Source organism: Triturus cristatus, chromosome 8, assembly GCF_964204655.1.
Source record: "Triturus cristatus chromosome 8, aTriCri1.1, whole genome shotgun sequence".
In the NCBI taxonomy this organism is placed as follows: Eukaryota; Metazoa; Chordata; class Amphibia; order Caudata; family Salamandridae; genus Triturus; species Triturus cristatus.
This window is the reverse complement of record NC_140591.1, coordinates 1,327,550,150-1,327,566,639: the sequence shown is the minus strand read 5'-3', so window position 1 is coordinate 1,327,566,639 and position 16,490 is coordinate 1,327,550,150. Positions and strand designations below refer to the sequence as shown.

Genomic DNA, 16,490 nt, shown 5'->3' with positions numbered 1-16,490 from the left:
ATACATCAAATCTCTATAAACTACCGCTATTATTTTCCAGAAATTTTGTCAACAAATCTCAATGCAATATTCATTCAACCACTAACCAATCTCAGCGCGGCTTCTTTATGCCCCCAACCAATCTCAACATGAAAGCACACAAACCAATCGCAGGGCAAGCCCTGTGAAGTGCGACTTCACTCCTTGCAGCAGTTGACCTTTACAATTTCTTTATACTTACACAATCCTGAACAAAAACTTTCAAATTACACAACAAACCTATATCAATTCTTGTTTGCTACACTAAAAGAAACAGCAGTATTACAACCATCCAAGAAAACTCACAATCGCAAGTGAAATCTCGACCAGGGTGAAATCACTCTAATCAAAGCAGAATCACCCTTTTGCGCAATTAGATTCTGCTAACATCAATCAATGTGAAACAATCACAACATTGTTTTAGTATCACTATCTTAATGGTATAGGTGGTGGGAGCTCACACTCTACTTCTCAAGTCTGCAAACAAGAAATACCATACAACGATGGCTCTAATTCTATCAATCTATCCCGGGATCTTAGACTAACGTCTGAATCTCTAACTTAACATAAAAGCAAGTAACATCTCCATCCATCTATTCATTCAATTTAAGACCACAATTCATTACCATGCGAACGACCCAAAACACAATTGAAATACACAGCACATCACCCTAATAATCTACTCACACCTCCGAAAAGGCAAGCGCCTTCGAATACCGCGTTGTCAGATCATAGGTTCTGGGAATTGGATTTCAGGATTCGAGTAAATTATTCTAACTTGGGAAGTTATTTTTTAGCTCCAATCAGGGTGTGAACTCTACTTTGCACCAGAAAACCTGATAGAGCGGAGACAGTCCAAAAATATTCACAGTATAGGATTTAACCATCAATATCACCAAATCACATTTAGTGCCTCTGCAATCTTCACTGCCCAACCCTAAATTCAATTACAGGCAAAGCCTACCCTAGTCAACAAAGAGTTGCGGCTTCTCAGTAGCTCATCCCTCTTTTTTCAGCCAAATCATTCTCTCCCAGTCAGAACAATAATGCGCCTCCTGGGAAGGATGACATCCTGCATCGCCATAGTACCCCATGCACGATACACATGAACCTGCTTCAACAGTGGCTGCGGCACAATGATCCCAAGAGTAAAGTCATAGTGAGGGCTACCATTGAAATGTTCCCACAGGATGTATCAGTTGAGGGGCCCAAAGTCAAGGATTGGCCTGAAGGAGCCATCTTTCCTGAGAAGGAGGAAGTAGAGTATTGAACCATTTTTCCTGGTGTTGCAAAGGAACAGGTTTGTTGTCCCCTTTTTGTAGGAGGGCTTGCACCTCGTAAACTAAAAGGAGAAGATGTGTTTTTCTGAGGTGTAAGGGATAAGGTGGTATGATGGGGGTATGTGGGAAGTTCTAGGCAGTAACCGTGTTGCCCCAGGGTAGAAACCATTTGCCTGAGGTGATTTCCTGCCAGTGTGGCAGGGAATCTTTGAGTCTCTCCAGACATGTGTTGTGTGATCGGGGGAAGGTGTGGAGGGTTAATGCTTGGTGGTGGTGGCAGCTCCCTTGCTGGGGGAACCTCCCTTGCCTTTACCTCTTATTTACTCTATACCATCCCATAGTGTACTCACGCAGAATGTAGGGCTGGTGGGCTTGTTGTTGCCTCTGGTAGGAGCCTGAATCCGGGGAGGTAGCCTTGGAGACGACAGAATAATGTTATCTCTGAAAGGAGCCTCTGGGGCAGGGGTTTGCACAGCACCCACGGCCTTTGCGGCATCAGTATCCTTTTTTTAAAAATCTTTTCCAATATTTGGCAAACTGTGGCACAAAACAGGTATTCACTTTCAAACGATAGGTTGAGCAGATACTGCTGCACTTCAGGTTTAAACCCAGAAATGTGGAGCTATGTATGGCATCGGATAAGGATAGTGGCATTTAACCCGGAGGCTGCATCATCAACTGCGTCTAGGGTGCAACGTTGCATTAGAAATTGCCTACCCTCTGTGACTGATGCCTCCATGCTTTGGCGATATTTGGCAGGAGATCCTGTAGCACGTCCTGCATTTGGTCCCAATGGGCCCCTTACAAGCAGGTCTACAGAGTTGGCAATGCACCAATCGTTGGAGGCATCTGTTGCTTCCAGTTATCTTACTACATCCAACTTTTTACTCACATTATGGGATGGGGAGAGTCACCCGTCTGAAACTTTGCAGATTGGAAAAGCAGTAAGTCTGGTTCCACATGTCCCCGGGTATTTAGAGGGTAATTAGGCCAGGGTCTTACATTTGTGTTCTACCCATGGGGTTACTATCCAGGCTTTCACTGGTTGTTTAAAGGACTCTGGGCCTGGTTTTAACATACCCTTTAGAATGGGTAAGAACTGGCCAGGACGTAACATTTTAGAAAGGGTTTCCACGAAAATGCTGTCCTCTTCATGTACAACATGAAGGTAGAACATATGGTACTGGGTAGCTTTTTCAATTACCTCATAGTAGAAGGTAGTGTTATTGGGGGCTGGGAGGTGGGGAGGAAATTTAAATGGTTTGAGATCTGGATTCTGGTACTGAAGGGGGATCTCTACTGTAGTCTTCCCATGGTTCCTTCGGTTCACCTGGGTGGTCTGGGCGGTAGAGACTGTGTGAATCAGCTGCGGACTAAGGTGAACTGACAGGAGAATAAAGCCGAGGTAATGGGTTAGGAAGAGGAGAAGGAGTTTGAGATGGAAGTGGAGAAGGAGGTTGAGATGGAAGAGGAGAAGTGGGGGGCGAGAAGAGGTCAAAAGAGCAAAGTGAATGGGGTGGATCCCCTTGTCTTTGACTTCTTTGTCAAGGACCGTTTCGTCGCTGAATCAAGAGCATCTTCAAAAGTTGCTTTTTTGTGTGATTTTGCCAGTTTGTTTGTGGGTTATCTTTTTGTCTTGCATCCAACTCTGCTTATAATCAATTCAGAATTGGTTATCCTGAATCCACAGGACTTTCATATCTGGCAGTTATCGGAGCTGATGGCTTGTGTCCTGAGGTGGTTAGGATGTCCCTGGAAGCTTTCAGAGTCAAATATTTTGGTGCCGAAACATCTTTCTGCCCCTGGTGCTTTGGTATTGATGGGGTTGTGGGGTCCGACTGTCTTGGCTCCGATCAAGCTCTGGGCACAGCTGGAATCTTTGTGCAGCCTGGTTGAACTTCAGTGCTGGGGTGGCCAAGATCTTTGTCATGGCTGATGGCTGAGAGGCCATCACTGTGGGTGTCTCTCGAGGCCAAAGGGTGCCTGAGCCAGGTGCTACCCAGGAGGGTTGGCTCAATTTGGATAGGTTGGTGCTTGACCCGCACAGGGTGATGCTCTGACACTCTGGGTCCTTTGACGGGCTTAGGGTGTTTCTGGCATACTCACGGCTTTCAGTGTGCGGTCCCATGGCTTTGTGGATGTGTTCTTTGTCCTACGAGTTAGAGTCGGAAGAGAAGACAGCCTCTGGCGACAGTTGATGTGGTGGGATGCTCTAGGTTCTGGTTTCCTCCACAACGACCTCCAGTGTTTCTTCCTCAAAATGTCTGGAACTTCCTTTGCAGAGTGTTTGTACAGTTGGTGATGTGCCGAGCACCTTTCTAGACGGTACAAGAGTCTTCTTGGGCCTGAATCCCAGGCAGACCTCACACGTCATGTCATGATGCTATGACAAGCACAAATTACAGAACTGGTGACGGTCAGGCCACGGGAATTTCGCGCAGCAGCCGGGGGTAATGTTGAAACTTTACATGTTTCACCACCAATTCTGGCATTCTTCAGCAGCAAGTTGTCAAGCTGGTGCTTGAAGGGCTTGAGGCCCAGCGGCGGACATTGGTCGGTGCCACTGATATCTCAGTGACAGGATGGAGATGAAATAACGTATTAATCTGCAGTTGATGTCGAAAAAAAGACAGTGAACGGTGGAAGAAAGCGTCAAGGGTGCCTTGATTCCAGAGCTTGTCATGCATGTCTGAACCAGACAGCGGAAATAAATATTCTAACATGGAGTCTGCACACATGCACAATGCCAGCCTAAGCAGCAGTCACCATATACCTTGTAACTCAAAAGTCTACTTCAAAGAAAAACAGCTTGCAAGTGTCAGAGTCCAATACTACATGGCAGGAGTATGCAGAGCATGTGTATCTACAGCAACACCAAACAAACATAAGTGCCCTAGAGAAATGAATAAAACTGTAATTTCTCATTCAACAAGCCAACAACTAAGAAAATATCAAGATATCTTCAGAAGTTTGACGTGAATAGGAGCAAGGAACAGAAACCTTTAAAATGCTTAAAAATCATACAAAGCAAAAAGTTAACAAAAAATGGAGTACCAGATTCTATTATATTATTCTTATTTCCAATTTTTTTTTTTACTTTGTTGTCCACCCAGGGAGCACTTTGTGGCCAGGCCCTGCTCTGCCGAAGACCATGCGTAGTGCGGGTCAGCAGCTTGCTCCAACTTGGGAATGGGACTTTGTTATAGGCCAGGCTCTGGGCAACACTCGCTGTGCAAGGCAGAAGGTCATGGAAAATAGGGATTGGCAGCATGCAGTGGGTTGGGTTCAGCGCCTGGCTGAACGTCTGGCCATTGAGTCAAGACCATGCACTTAAGTGCTCGCCAAGCAGAGGGTGGGCACAGGAACTTGCTCACGGCAAAAGGGTTGTGTGCTGGGAGGTTTGGCTGCCCACAGCGAGTCTGACCTATGGTATGGCCATTGGCCAGGGCCACTGCTCAGCAGGGTGCTTATATTCTTAGAATTGATTGCACTTTTGTATGATGGTGTCCAAGAAGTTGGAATCACTACATCCATCCTCACAACATGTAGTTATTCCAAGAATCCGGGATCACCACTTGCAGCCTCATGGCATCAAAAGGCTGCATGCAGCAATTCCAAATTGTTAGATAAAATCAAAGATGTATAAGTATTTGTTTTAAGTATGCTATAGAAACACAAAAATTTTCTGCAACTAGTGCTGCTTATGGAAAACCTTTCTAATGCACTACCAACAGGTCACTTGGTGCAGGTCTCAGTAGGAACAGCTTTAAAAAAACATCCTAAATACAGGTGAGACTTTAGGGACTTGCTGAAGGTGTTCATCAAGCAGATTTGTCACAGGTAAATCAGAAGTGAGTCCCAGAAAGTGTGGCTCAGATGAGAAAACGCCTTTTGTAACTAGTTTATTCCCGGCTCTCTCTACAAGGTTGGGAGTGGCCCTACTCAGGCATCTGATGGTTACAGGAAACCCATATGTTCTAGGAAGTATCTGAGAGTTAAATAGAGAAGGCACTTGAAAACCAGTTAACATATCTTAAACTTGATCCTCTATTTCACAGACCGAAAGTGAAATCAGGCTACCGAGAAAACCATCGGACAGCACATTACAGTAGTCCGAATGAGCATTAATACCCTCTCCCATCTTGCAACCCCTGATGGAAATGTAAAGTGGCAGCAAAAGAATGGGCCTTAAATTACTCAGATGAAAACACCAATTGCTGAATATTGCACTGATCGGATTTTTCTCAGCAATACTGTAGTCAAAGATCAGTCAGGAATTGTACCTTCTCTTACTGCACAAAAATCTCTTTGGGGGGAAATCCACTTAGGATTCTTCTTTTTTAATACACTTAGCGTTGGAGACATTTGAATGTAAGCAATTTTTGTCAATCAATATTTGCTTCAAAAAATAACTTTTTTTACAGCAAGTAGCTGTCATTGCAGAATCTGGGTGTCTGAACACAAACTTTTCTGGACGATGTTAAAGAGCAAGAGGTAGAAGCCTGTTGTCCCCTTTAGGAGAGATAACCTTTCCAGATATTAAGTCCCTTATAGTGACCCTCTATGTCCTACCTGAATAAAACAAATTCACACTCCTACCATTGTCATGCCGTTACTATGAGCATAGAATTTGAAAGAACAGTATGGTCCATGGTATCAAATGCTTGCGAAAACTCAATCACAACCAACACACAAGCCAACCATTCACCCATACTGAGATAATCAGCCTAAAGCCTCAGGAAAGCAGCCTCTGCCCCATATATGGGAAGAAATCCTGATTAAATAGGAGAAAGGTATTGGTGATTTTCTTAATGTTACTGAGGTTGTTTCCCTGCTATTTTTGCATTAATGCTGGCAGATTAGAGATGGACCTGAAACTAGACAGAATGTGGAATCTAATTTGCATTTCTTGAGGAAGGAAGCCATTCTACCTCTGGAAAGATAACGGAGTAATATGCTTAAGGGAAGACAAGTTGACCAGAAAAAAGACAAGAGGTGCAAATAAACTTTGTAATTTTTTTGAGCACACATGCATGAGTTCCCTCATCAGGAAAGTCGGTGGGCTTGAGATTTTTCAGGATCTTTTCGATCTCCTCAACCATGAAAATACAAGTGGATACTGAGTGGAAGCATAAGAACATCAGTAAGATTTCTGCTACTATGTGAAAGCCTAGGATAAAGGAGATTTTCCATGGGAATTTGAGAACAGACCCATAGCTCAGAGACAACAGCACATAAAAAATTGCAATTTAAAAGTGCACATATTTCCAAAGTTATCATACAATGAGCAATAAAGAAAATACATTGTAAAGAGGAGTAGCCATAAATAAAACTTTATTCTTTTGTGTCATTTACAGGCAACCAAGCACCATGTACATACATGGCACTGGACAACTAATATGGTTGCAGTCACACAGACTGAATAAAAGGCTGGCAATAAAAATGTTTGTATGATAAAAGCAAGGTAACACTGTAACAGAAAAGTGGCAAAATACAGTTTGCCATAAAACATTTGTATTGTTGCATTACTTCTGAATAAAAGAAATCTGAGTGCCATGCGAAACTCAGCTCTATGGTTGCAGGTCTGGCTAAAAGTCTGTACAGTCATTTTGTCCCTGGCATTTATGAAAATTAAAAAAAGTTAAAATCTATAGCAGCAACAAGCAAACCCATTGACAAGAAGGCAAGGGTTAAGAACTAAAAAATTTATACAATGTGTTTCGGCTGGTGCAGTTCATCTTCCATCGGCTGGAGTTCGACTTAGCGATAGCATGATGCGAGAAAATCGTTCGCATAGGTCATAAGTTGAATAGGAAGGTAGCTTTGGCGGATCATTGAAACCTTTAATTTCTGTAGAACAATCTAGCAATTTTGGCAGGAAGTCAGTCAACTTTTCTTGCAAGTCCGCTGTAAAAAACAAAAAACACAATCAAGCATTAATATGCACTTTACCAAAAAGTAAAGCAGGGTCTGTAATTTCAGAAAACACAAACACTGATCATAAGGACTGGCGGTCAGATTATTTTTTCAAGAATGTTTGATGTTTGAAACTAATGACCAATGTATGTTCCATTGCTTCAGGCCGAAGCAACTGCAATAAACGTACTGGGTAGTTGTAGTTGGGTCTGTTCCATAGGAAAAGGGTTTTTTGTGTTGCTAACAACTTGGCCCTGTTTGGCAAATCTCCATGAAAATTTCCAAAAAGGTGCTACTTTGTGACTAGTTTGTAAATGGAAAGTTTCTGGGTGATCCGTCAAGTGGGGGGCAAGAAAAAAGGGGGGTCCCAAAATACGAAATACCCATGCATTTTCCATACTACTTTAGGCAGGGTTATAGCAAAAACTGCTGAACGGAATTACTCCAAATTTGGCAGGAAGTTAGATCATCTTAGACTGCAGATTATGCTTTTTGTGATTTGGTGTAAATCCGTTCAGTAGTTTTATTGAAATGAAGCGTCAAAAATATTTGTATATCTGGACGGTTGGGCCCGCAAGAGGCTTGAGAGACTTTAGCAGGAGCGACAATTTAAAAATTGAGTGTTCTGATTGGCTCAAGGACCTTTATTTCCCTTGGATCAATTTGCTCCCACGGAAGTCAGACTCCCACAGGAGCGAACGCTCGGATTGGCTGCCAGCCAACACGGGACATCTTTGTCAACTTTAACATTTTGAACTAAAACAAAAACTACAGAAATGTACCAGTTAGAGTTAGCAGAGCTAACTATAACTTGCAACCCAGTCATGTACTGCTTATGACCTCACATATTACATCGTTCATGACATGTTCTATGACATCATTTATGACATCACCGATGACATCATCGCCTGGCATATATATAAAGCAAAATTAAACTTTACAGAAACACACAGTCACTGGATGATGTAATCAGTGATGTCATCAGTGATGTCATTTGAGATGTCATCAGTGATGTCACTAACCATGTCATGAATGATGTAATATGTGACGTCATCAGCAGTGCATTGCGGGGGCGCGAGTTATAGTTAGCTCAACCAACTATAACAGGGTAATTTCTATGGTTTTCTATGAGTGAAATGTCCAACTATAACATCCCTGAAACCTATGGTTTTTTTAGTGAATTTCAAAGGTTATTTAAATGCTAATTTTGATTTAGACTTTCTGCAGGAGGCATTGTACCAGGAGGAGGGATAAGCCCTCTTGGTCCGTCTAGGTACCGGAGGGTTCAACACTTCAGCCAGGGTACTTACTAGGGCAACATGGAGTGCCTGGAGTTTAAGGTGGTAATCAGTGGGGCAAGGTTGAGCAATTAAGGCGCTTACCTCATCAAATACGGGAACTATCCCTAAATATAGATTGTATAGTTCTTCCGGGTGGGCTACCAAATTATCCCACCTGACTCTGCGCCTGTTGTTAGAAATGGTCAGCCTAGTGCCCAAGTCCACAGGGCTCGTGCGAGTTTCGTTCTGAAAACCAGCCAAGCTGAACTCCAGAATCAGGGTGTTGTGGTCGCTCTCAATTCTGGGGGAAACAGCAAAATCGATAACCCTGGGTCACAGCCTTGTTTCAACCAGGATGTAGTCCAGGCGAGACTCGTGGCCCACTTAAATGTACACTTTGCTGGCATGTCCGAAGACGTGCGGCCATTGCAAGCCCTGATTGAGTAATTTGAATGGCTAAGGGAGACCATGACCCCGATACTGGGGCCTGGGGTAACGGAATTGCCCAATGGTCGTCCTCTACCATTGAGACACCATCCCTTAGACCGGTCAGTGGCTCATAATGGCAGTTCAAGTCACCCCCGACCACAAGGTGTACATCACTAGGAATATTGTGTTAAACAGACGACAATTCCTCAATGGTTGGAGATTCCTTAGCTCCACTAACCGGCCGTGCATATACATTAACAAGAGCAAGTTTAGATAAATTAGACCATTCAAGCACAACACATTGTATATCTTGAGAATGAGTGGTCATTGGTGTAGCCCTGCAACCCAAATGTGAACCCACCCAGATGGTGAGGCCCCCTGACGGGCGCCCCTTCCCTACCCAACTTGCCGGCACACTAAAAGAAGCAAAGCCCCTACGTAGCTGGTTATCTTGGGCCCATGTCTCCTGGAAGAGGCATACGTCGCTCTTATCAATGAAGGACCCCCATTCCGGGCACATCACTTTATTAGGCAGCCCCGCTACATTCCAAGACAGTATTCTGAGTAAAGAACATGAAGTATCCTGGGGGGAGCCAAGAATCCCTGCCCCTTCCCCAATGCTCCCTTGGGTCATAGCTTCTCCTACCGGAACAACGCTTGGGTCGGGTGTTTAATCGACCGGGAAAAGATCACTAGAGTCCAGATTAACATATAATGGTGGAGTTTCCAGAGATGTAGAGTTTGTGATCTCTCTACTAAGGCCCATATAGCTGCCTGCTCGATTGTAACCTAATGGTCCTTTATGTGAAGTTAATAGTTTGGACCCTCCATTATTGCACCCGAGCCCCACACTGACCCCCTGGTTGGGGTACAGTCAGTCCACCAAATCCAGGCAGCTGTACCGATTGGAAGTCGAAATGTGGGGAAATGTATGTGGTTGGGTCAACCCAACCTTGTTATTCTTAGCCTTACCTCTATATACCACTCCCGTCCAATCAGAATCCCACCCGTATTTGTGGTATACGGAGTTAGAAGGGTAAAAATAGGTCAAGGGAAATGGTTGTATGGTGGCGACGGTATCACTATGGGCCCAACCACATAAGTGGGATACTGTACGGGGGTCCCTAAAGTTTACCAAAACACAATCACCTTTGATGGTCTTTGGACTATGACCCACCCAGGAAACCCTGCGGACCATGATTATCTCGCTACTGGCATAAGGTGGAAGCGGTCTGTTCTTATTTAGCCAGTCCGCAACTTTATTTTTGAGAGAATTAAAAGATTCCCCGTTTGAGTCTATTAACTCGGGTACCCCAGTAAGAACAACTACATAGGGACTGGATTCCGGAGGTAGATCCATTCTGATCTTATGAATTAGGGCCGAACCCTGAGCAGGATGGAATAGCTCTTGTGATTTGTCCTTAGTCGTAGTCATAACTGCACCCTTGTGATTATGATTATGATTGAAAATATAAGTATCCCGACTACCTACCTCTATTGGGAGGGGCGAGGGTGGTGGCGCTAGATGGTTTGGTGTTGGTAGCCCTCCCTGGGTATTGCTTGATGTGGCACCCTGATCTACAGGAATGATAGTTTTTGGGCAGTTTACTTTTACTGAGGTTGCCTTCTCAATATTCCCTAGCCTAAGCTCTATCTGGTGAAGTCTCGACTCGAGGGGGTGAATAATGGACCCAAGGAGATCCCCCATTTTTTGGAAGAGTAAGTCCTCCCTAGCTGGTGCGACTACGGGGGAGGTCCCTTCTCTTAGATTAGATGTAAGTATGGTGTCTGGTGCATTGATGTCAGGGGTGGTGGGAGCCTCCATAACCTTATCCAAGACAGAATGATCACTAGTATTGGAATGTTTAGGAAGCTTAGACAGCCGTCCACCACCCTTTTGTGGACCACGTTTTCTCTTAGGGACCGCCCCCTCCCGGTTCCCCCGTGCCTGTCATGTGATAGGCCTGGGTGGAATATCCTAGGCCATCATGTCCCCATTGACTATAACTGGGCTGGACTCAAGAACAGTTGGTAAAAGTTTTGCACCAGTCATTATTGGTATGACCAAATTCGGCAAGGGTTCCGAGCATTGGGAGGTGCCCAATGTATCAATGATGCCAGTAGCCAGCGTGTTACATGTACGGTCCGGTGAGCGTACATTTGCAATATGGCCCAGTGAGGATCTTTTGGCTGCGGCAATGTCCAAAGAAAGCAGACGCTCCATCAAAGTTATTTTGTGGCTTAGCAAAGAGTTGGCTCTAATAATAAAATTGTCCAAGGTCCCAGTCACATGACCACCTGAAGTATTGGCCTTGCTCCTTCTTTCTCGTGCTGCCATTGGGGAAAAAAAAATATAACAGACAAACAGGCAATTGAAACACCTGCTAAATACCACTGGCGCCTCGTGATACAGGGATGCGGGGACTGTATGCTAAAGGGGGTACCCGGTCCCAGTACTCAGTCCAGTACCCAGTCCAGTCTCGTCCGGTCTAAAACAGGGCTAAAACGGAACCCTGGCAGCGCATAAAATCAGTGTGTCTCAATAAGCTACAGCTGGAGAGCGGGAAGAGAAACCAGCTGGGGGTAATTATCAGGCTGCTGATCCTCGCAGTCCCGGTCTCAATCGGCACACAAAGAACAGAGGAAAACAAAACACCAATCACCACCAGGGCAATCCGTAACCAGTTTGTCGCCGCTAGCAGGAGGCAGAGGTTGAGGCAGGTCACGAAAAAGAGCGCGATCTCGCACCCCCCTTCAAGACACACACCAAGCCGACCTCAAGGATCAGCCGGGTAAATGGAACAAGCCAGCACGCAGTGGCAGCGGGTCCACAGCAGCCTGCAGCACCAGGAAAGGGGAGACACCACTCGCACCAGAACACTGCAGGAAAAAGCGGCAGGGCCTCCCAACGAGCCACAGTGATCACTATGGGTCAATGAGCCTTACCGGGACTCACTGGCGCTTCCTGTAGTCTTCCACGGCTCCCAGTGCAGCTCAGCTCCCGGTCCGCGGTACTTTTGTGGTTTGCGGTTCCGAGCCTCAAATGAGCTCGCTGGTGCTACCTGCAGCCCTCCCGCGAAGCCTCCCAATGCGGCTTCGCGGTTAGCGGTTCAGTTCACGATCCGCGGTGTGGAGGGCTCACTTCCCGCTGTCTCCTGCATCCTCCTCACTCCCATCCAGTCACAGTTACAATCAAACGCCAAATGACCGCCAAATGCTCCCAGAGCAGCCGCTGCAATACAACCCCCACTGCCCCTCACCTTTGCTTGGCTCAATCAGCCACACCTCCTTCCTGCGGCAACTTGCGGAGGGGACCGAGAGCCTTCATGAGAGAGAGCGTGTGGGGTCTGGTGAAATCCACACCCCAACGGCAGCAGCTGCTCGCCGCAGTGTTAAGTATCTGGCTGGATGACAAGACGGCACCTTTCCCGCTTTTCCAGCCTTTCCAGCAATAGTTACAGTGTCAGCAACAGTCAGCAACCCACTCTCTGATCAGCCCCACGCTCCACGCAACCTCACTCCGCTTCTGTAAGAAGTGCCACGGCGATGTCGAGGCACTGGCGAGACTTAGCGGGCTTGGCAGGGCTTTTTTGCGAACGGGGCGAGACTTAGCGGGTCTTTTTTTCCGAGCGGGGCTGTGGGCAATGATCCGACGTCCTCCCTTCACGCTCGCAGCACAGCACGGCACAGTCGTTCAGTGAGAGCGCAAAACTACTACCACCAAGGCAGCGCAAAACAGGACAACGGACCTTCCCAAAACACCATGGCCCTCAGCCCCACAATAGCTGAATGTTGGGAGATGTGGCAACCAACTATATATGAAGGAGGCAAGCCACCGTTCAACAATAAAGCACACAATGCTAAGTGTAACGCTGATGTGCTGCACAGACGTCACTATGCAAAGCACAAACCTCTCCATGTGGAGATATACTGTTGATACTTGTAGTGTAGTGTAGTGCACAGTGGACGCAGCCATGTTACCTCAGGCAGTGGGGAAGATCTCTGTCATGTAGCTGTGTTGTCCCCCCCCCTGGAAGCAGAAGCGGAGTGGGCTGCTCCAACGTACATGAATATAGGCCAGGCCCTAGGCGTGGTTCACCTGAGGGAAGACCAACAAGTCTGTCACAGCGGCAGCCCTCACCCTGGCACGTGGCTGCCGCCATAACCGCGGGCCTCCTCGACACAGGCCCCCTTTGACCCCAGCGGCACAGCACCGCAGACTTATGTCTGTACCGACTACTGCCTTTGATCTACATTGCGGACAGCAGCGCTCACAATTCAGATGCAGCAGTGATTGCAGATGTCACAGTCCATTTCGCAAGACACTTTGCTTCCAGTGCGGCCCGCCCAGACCACGCATCATCGCAAGGTGCACACACACTGTGCGCTTCAGGTGCTACTAACTCACTGCACCATAAATCATTGCCACGTAGCTGTGCGCCCATCCTGACCACTGCCTCCGCCCTACACTGAGGTTACACGGTTCACAATTCAAGATTAGTAGCGACACAAATGTGTAAGACACTATAATGGTTTAATAAGACCACATGCTCCCAATCAACACATGCAGCTCAAGTCAACGTCACCTGCCTGTGGGCCTTTGCTGACCACTGCCTCCGGCCTACACTGCGGAAGACTGACGACACGTGGTGCCAACTAACCCTGTTCAACACAAGCCGATCCCACATGTGTAACTGAGCATGTGACCACGCAAATATAATAGATCGACAACGTCACATCCTTTATTGCCGGTGCTGACTAGATGCCGGACGCTCCACGTGTCTCAACCATAAACAGTCTTTCAAAACTTGCGCAGAAGGTTACTCGCACCCTAATCTGTATAGCCCTCAGGGGCCTTCCACCCCCTTGATGCGGACTTCACATGCACAGGGTTAGTGCCACCCGAAGCTCATATGGCCATCAGGGGCCTACCACCACATGGCACGAACTTAACTTCCACAGGCTTAGCGTCCCCAAAAGCTGATGTGGTCCCCGCCATTGATAACTCAGCGACATGTGTGATATCTGCCGGGCCGTGGAGAAGATGTGGTCTCCGCCATTCATGACTCAGGACTCAGCGACATATCTGGGATGCGCAGAGTTTTGATGGGGGATGTGGAGTGCCTACTGCTGCACACTCCGGTGGCACTAGGTAATTATTTGCTCATGGATACGCAGGGGTGGCAGTGTCTCTCGCTCTTCTCTTTTTCTCTATGTCTCTCTCCTTTGATATGCGCATTACACACGTCCTTATTTTGTGCTTTATTTTCCAGGCTCTGTCGTCCATATCCATGGTCCGCATAGCAGTGTTCAACCTTGTTATTTTGTATTTTTTTGATACATTTTGTTTATTACTTTATCGTTGATATATGTTAATAAAAAAATAAAGTTTGAAAAACATTTTTTATAACGTTTCTGGTTGTTTTCTTAACTGCTGTGTAACTCTTTCTTGTTATTATTACTGTTATTTGATTAAGTCCACCATGGTCTTAAATTTTGGAGGGCTTATCGCGGGAATACTGGTGATGCCTGCAGTTTCCACCAACTTCTGAATAGTGTGTTAGATTTATCTCAACTTTACTTCCATTAAAGTGCTGATAATGAAATGCAGACTAGCTGTTCCCGTGCAAAAAGACACGAGGTGCACCTTTGCGATTTAGTCTAAATACTAAAATCATGTATTGATTTGCACTGACGTAGTGGCTGCACTCACAGTGTACACAATAAATCATTTACAAAACCTCATTGTATTTACATTGATAGGGAATCGGGTGTCAGGTGCTGGATCTTGACGAGATACACTGCCCAGTTCGTATATTGTCCTGCACATGCAAAAAATCACATCACAACTTTCACACCAACTGCAATGCAAAACAAATTCCGGCGATAAGCCACATTAGCACCAGGGATTTTACACCTGCTTTCTGATGGTGTTAAGCAGGACGACTACCTGCACCATGAAAGGGAACACAGCCAAGAGCCACAGCAGAACACCCACAGGTGCCATAGAGTCAATGCGCATGATACAGGGATACCCATGAGGGTCACAAGACTCTTCAGAACAACTCCGGGACCGACAACGCCCCCCAAATCCGCATCTGAGCAAGTGTGTCCCTTTGGTCATTGTATTAGCATGATAGGCACCAGCCCTGCAACATCACAGTGTGCTATCACCTCAGCGTTGGCAGTGAGCCTAGACATGTAGCTACGCATGCATCCTCCTGCATGCACAACCGGCGTGTGCTGGTCCGGAGTACACAGATCAGCACAGGGGTGTGCCTATCCGGCAAGGGGAACAGGGTGTCTCAGACTTGTCCGTGTACAGGAAGTGCGGTAAGTGTGTCTCTCTGTTCTGGAGTGGCCTGCCACAAAGGCCGCAGCACTCGATGTTGTAAAGTGCCATGCACCACCTCCAAACGGCACAGTGATGGTGTAGTTGGAATGTAGCAGGACATGCGTGAATAGGCATTACAATGGTGTGCCGTACGAGTGCACAAGATACAAAAGCGCACCGTAGAAATGTGTGGGGGCTTGTGAGAGGGAGAAGCAGCTGTTTGGCAATGTAACACAGTGAACTTGCCCATGTGCCACGTATTGGGCATCTCATCTATGATGACCACAGTCGCAGACATCCCACAACACCAACAAGCGGCCTTTGTACACATCCTGTATGAATGCAGCGTGGTTTTCACTTCTACGCTCGTTCAGTGGTGTGATGTTGGTGGGTTGTGTGACTTGTGCTCCTTGTTGTTGTGTTTCATTTTGGCCATTGTTTGTCTATACTTGTGCTGTACTTAATTGTGCATGTGTGCCATTCTGCCCATCTCCCCCCGTCCCCCCCACTCCCTGCTTCTTCCTCTTCCTGGTGCTGTTGAGTCTATAATTTTGTTGCTCCACACAAACACATGTAAAGAACAAATTAGAATAGTTCCTTGATTCTTTTAGGTTTCAAAACTTATCTATTGGTTTCTTTTTAATTTTCCATATAAACCGTTTTTTTTAATAATCAACACCACAGTCAGAAGTGCAATGTATTCTATCAACACTCTTTCTAGAACATTCTACAACACGTGCAGGTTAAAAGTTCATCAATTTTTTTTAAACTTAACGATATTTTTTTGCAACATTTTCGAACATTTAACGGCACGTGCAGGTTAAAAGTTCACAATTGTTTTAAGTTCGAACAGTACCTTCCAAATGCAAGTAGCAGCTGTGGTTCACTTGAGCAAATTTTATCCTATGATGATATGTACTCCACGTTGAAACTGCTTTTTCTTAACCAATCACAAAGATGCTTTTCCACAAAACAAATGTGCACCCTTCTTTTAAAAACAGAATGCTTTTCATCTCCCAAACACGTATCGTTTTGTATGGCAAAAAAAAGTACTTCACCCATCTTTAAACATATCTCTTATTCTACCAAGGAACTGCATGAGCTACAGACATCTTTCCATACATTCCAACCATACCTTCAAAATGGTAGTGTGGATCATAGGACATAGCTATATTTTCAGGTGGAAGAGGTATGCAGAACACAGACGTATTGACTTAGACCTAGGTTTACAAA

At 45.9% G+C, this 16,490-nt stretch overlaps 1 protein-coding gene across 3 annotated transcripts in view; it reads right to left on the bottom strand.

The window, feature by feature from the left end:
• Positions 1-6,615: 6,615 nt before the first annotated feature.
• Positions 6,616-16,490, bottom strand: part of USP25 (ubiquitin specific peptidase 25) — a 439,609-nt gene continuing 429,734 nt past the window's right edge. For all 3 annotated transcript variants that reach the window (XM_085623051.1, XM_085623052.1, XM_085623053.1), the window contains one exon: positions 6,616-7,205. In XM_085623051.1, coding sequence (XP_085479177.1) covers positions 7,033-7,205 — 173 coding nt within the window. In that variant the 3' untranslated portion in view covers positions 6,616-7,032. The remainder of the gene's footprint in view (positions 7,206-16,490) is intronic.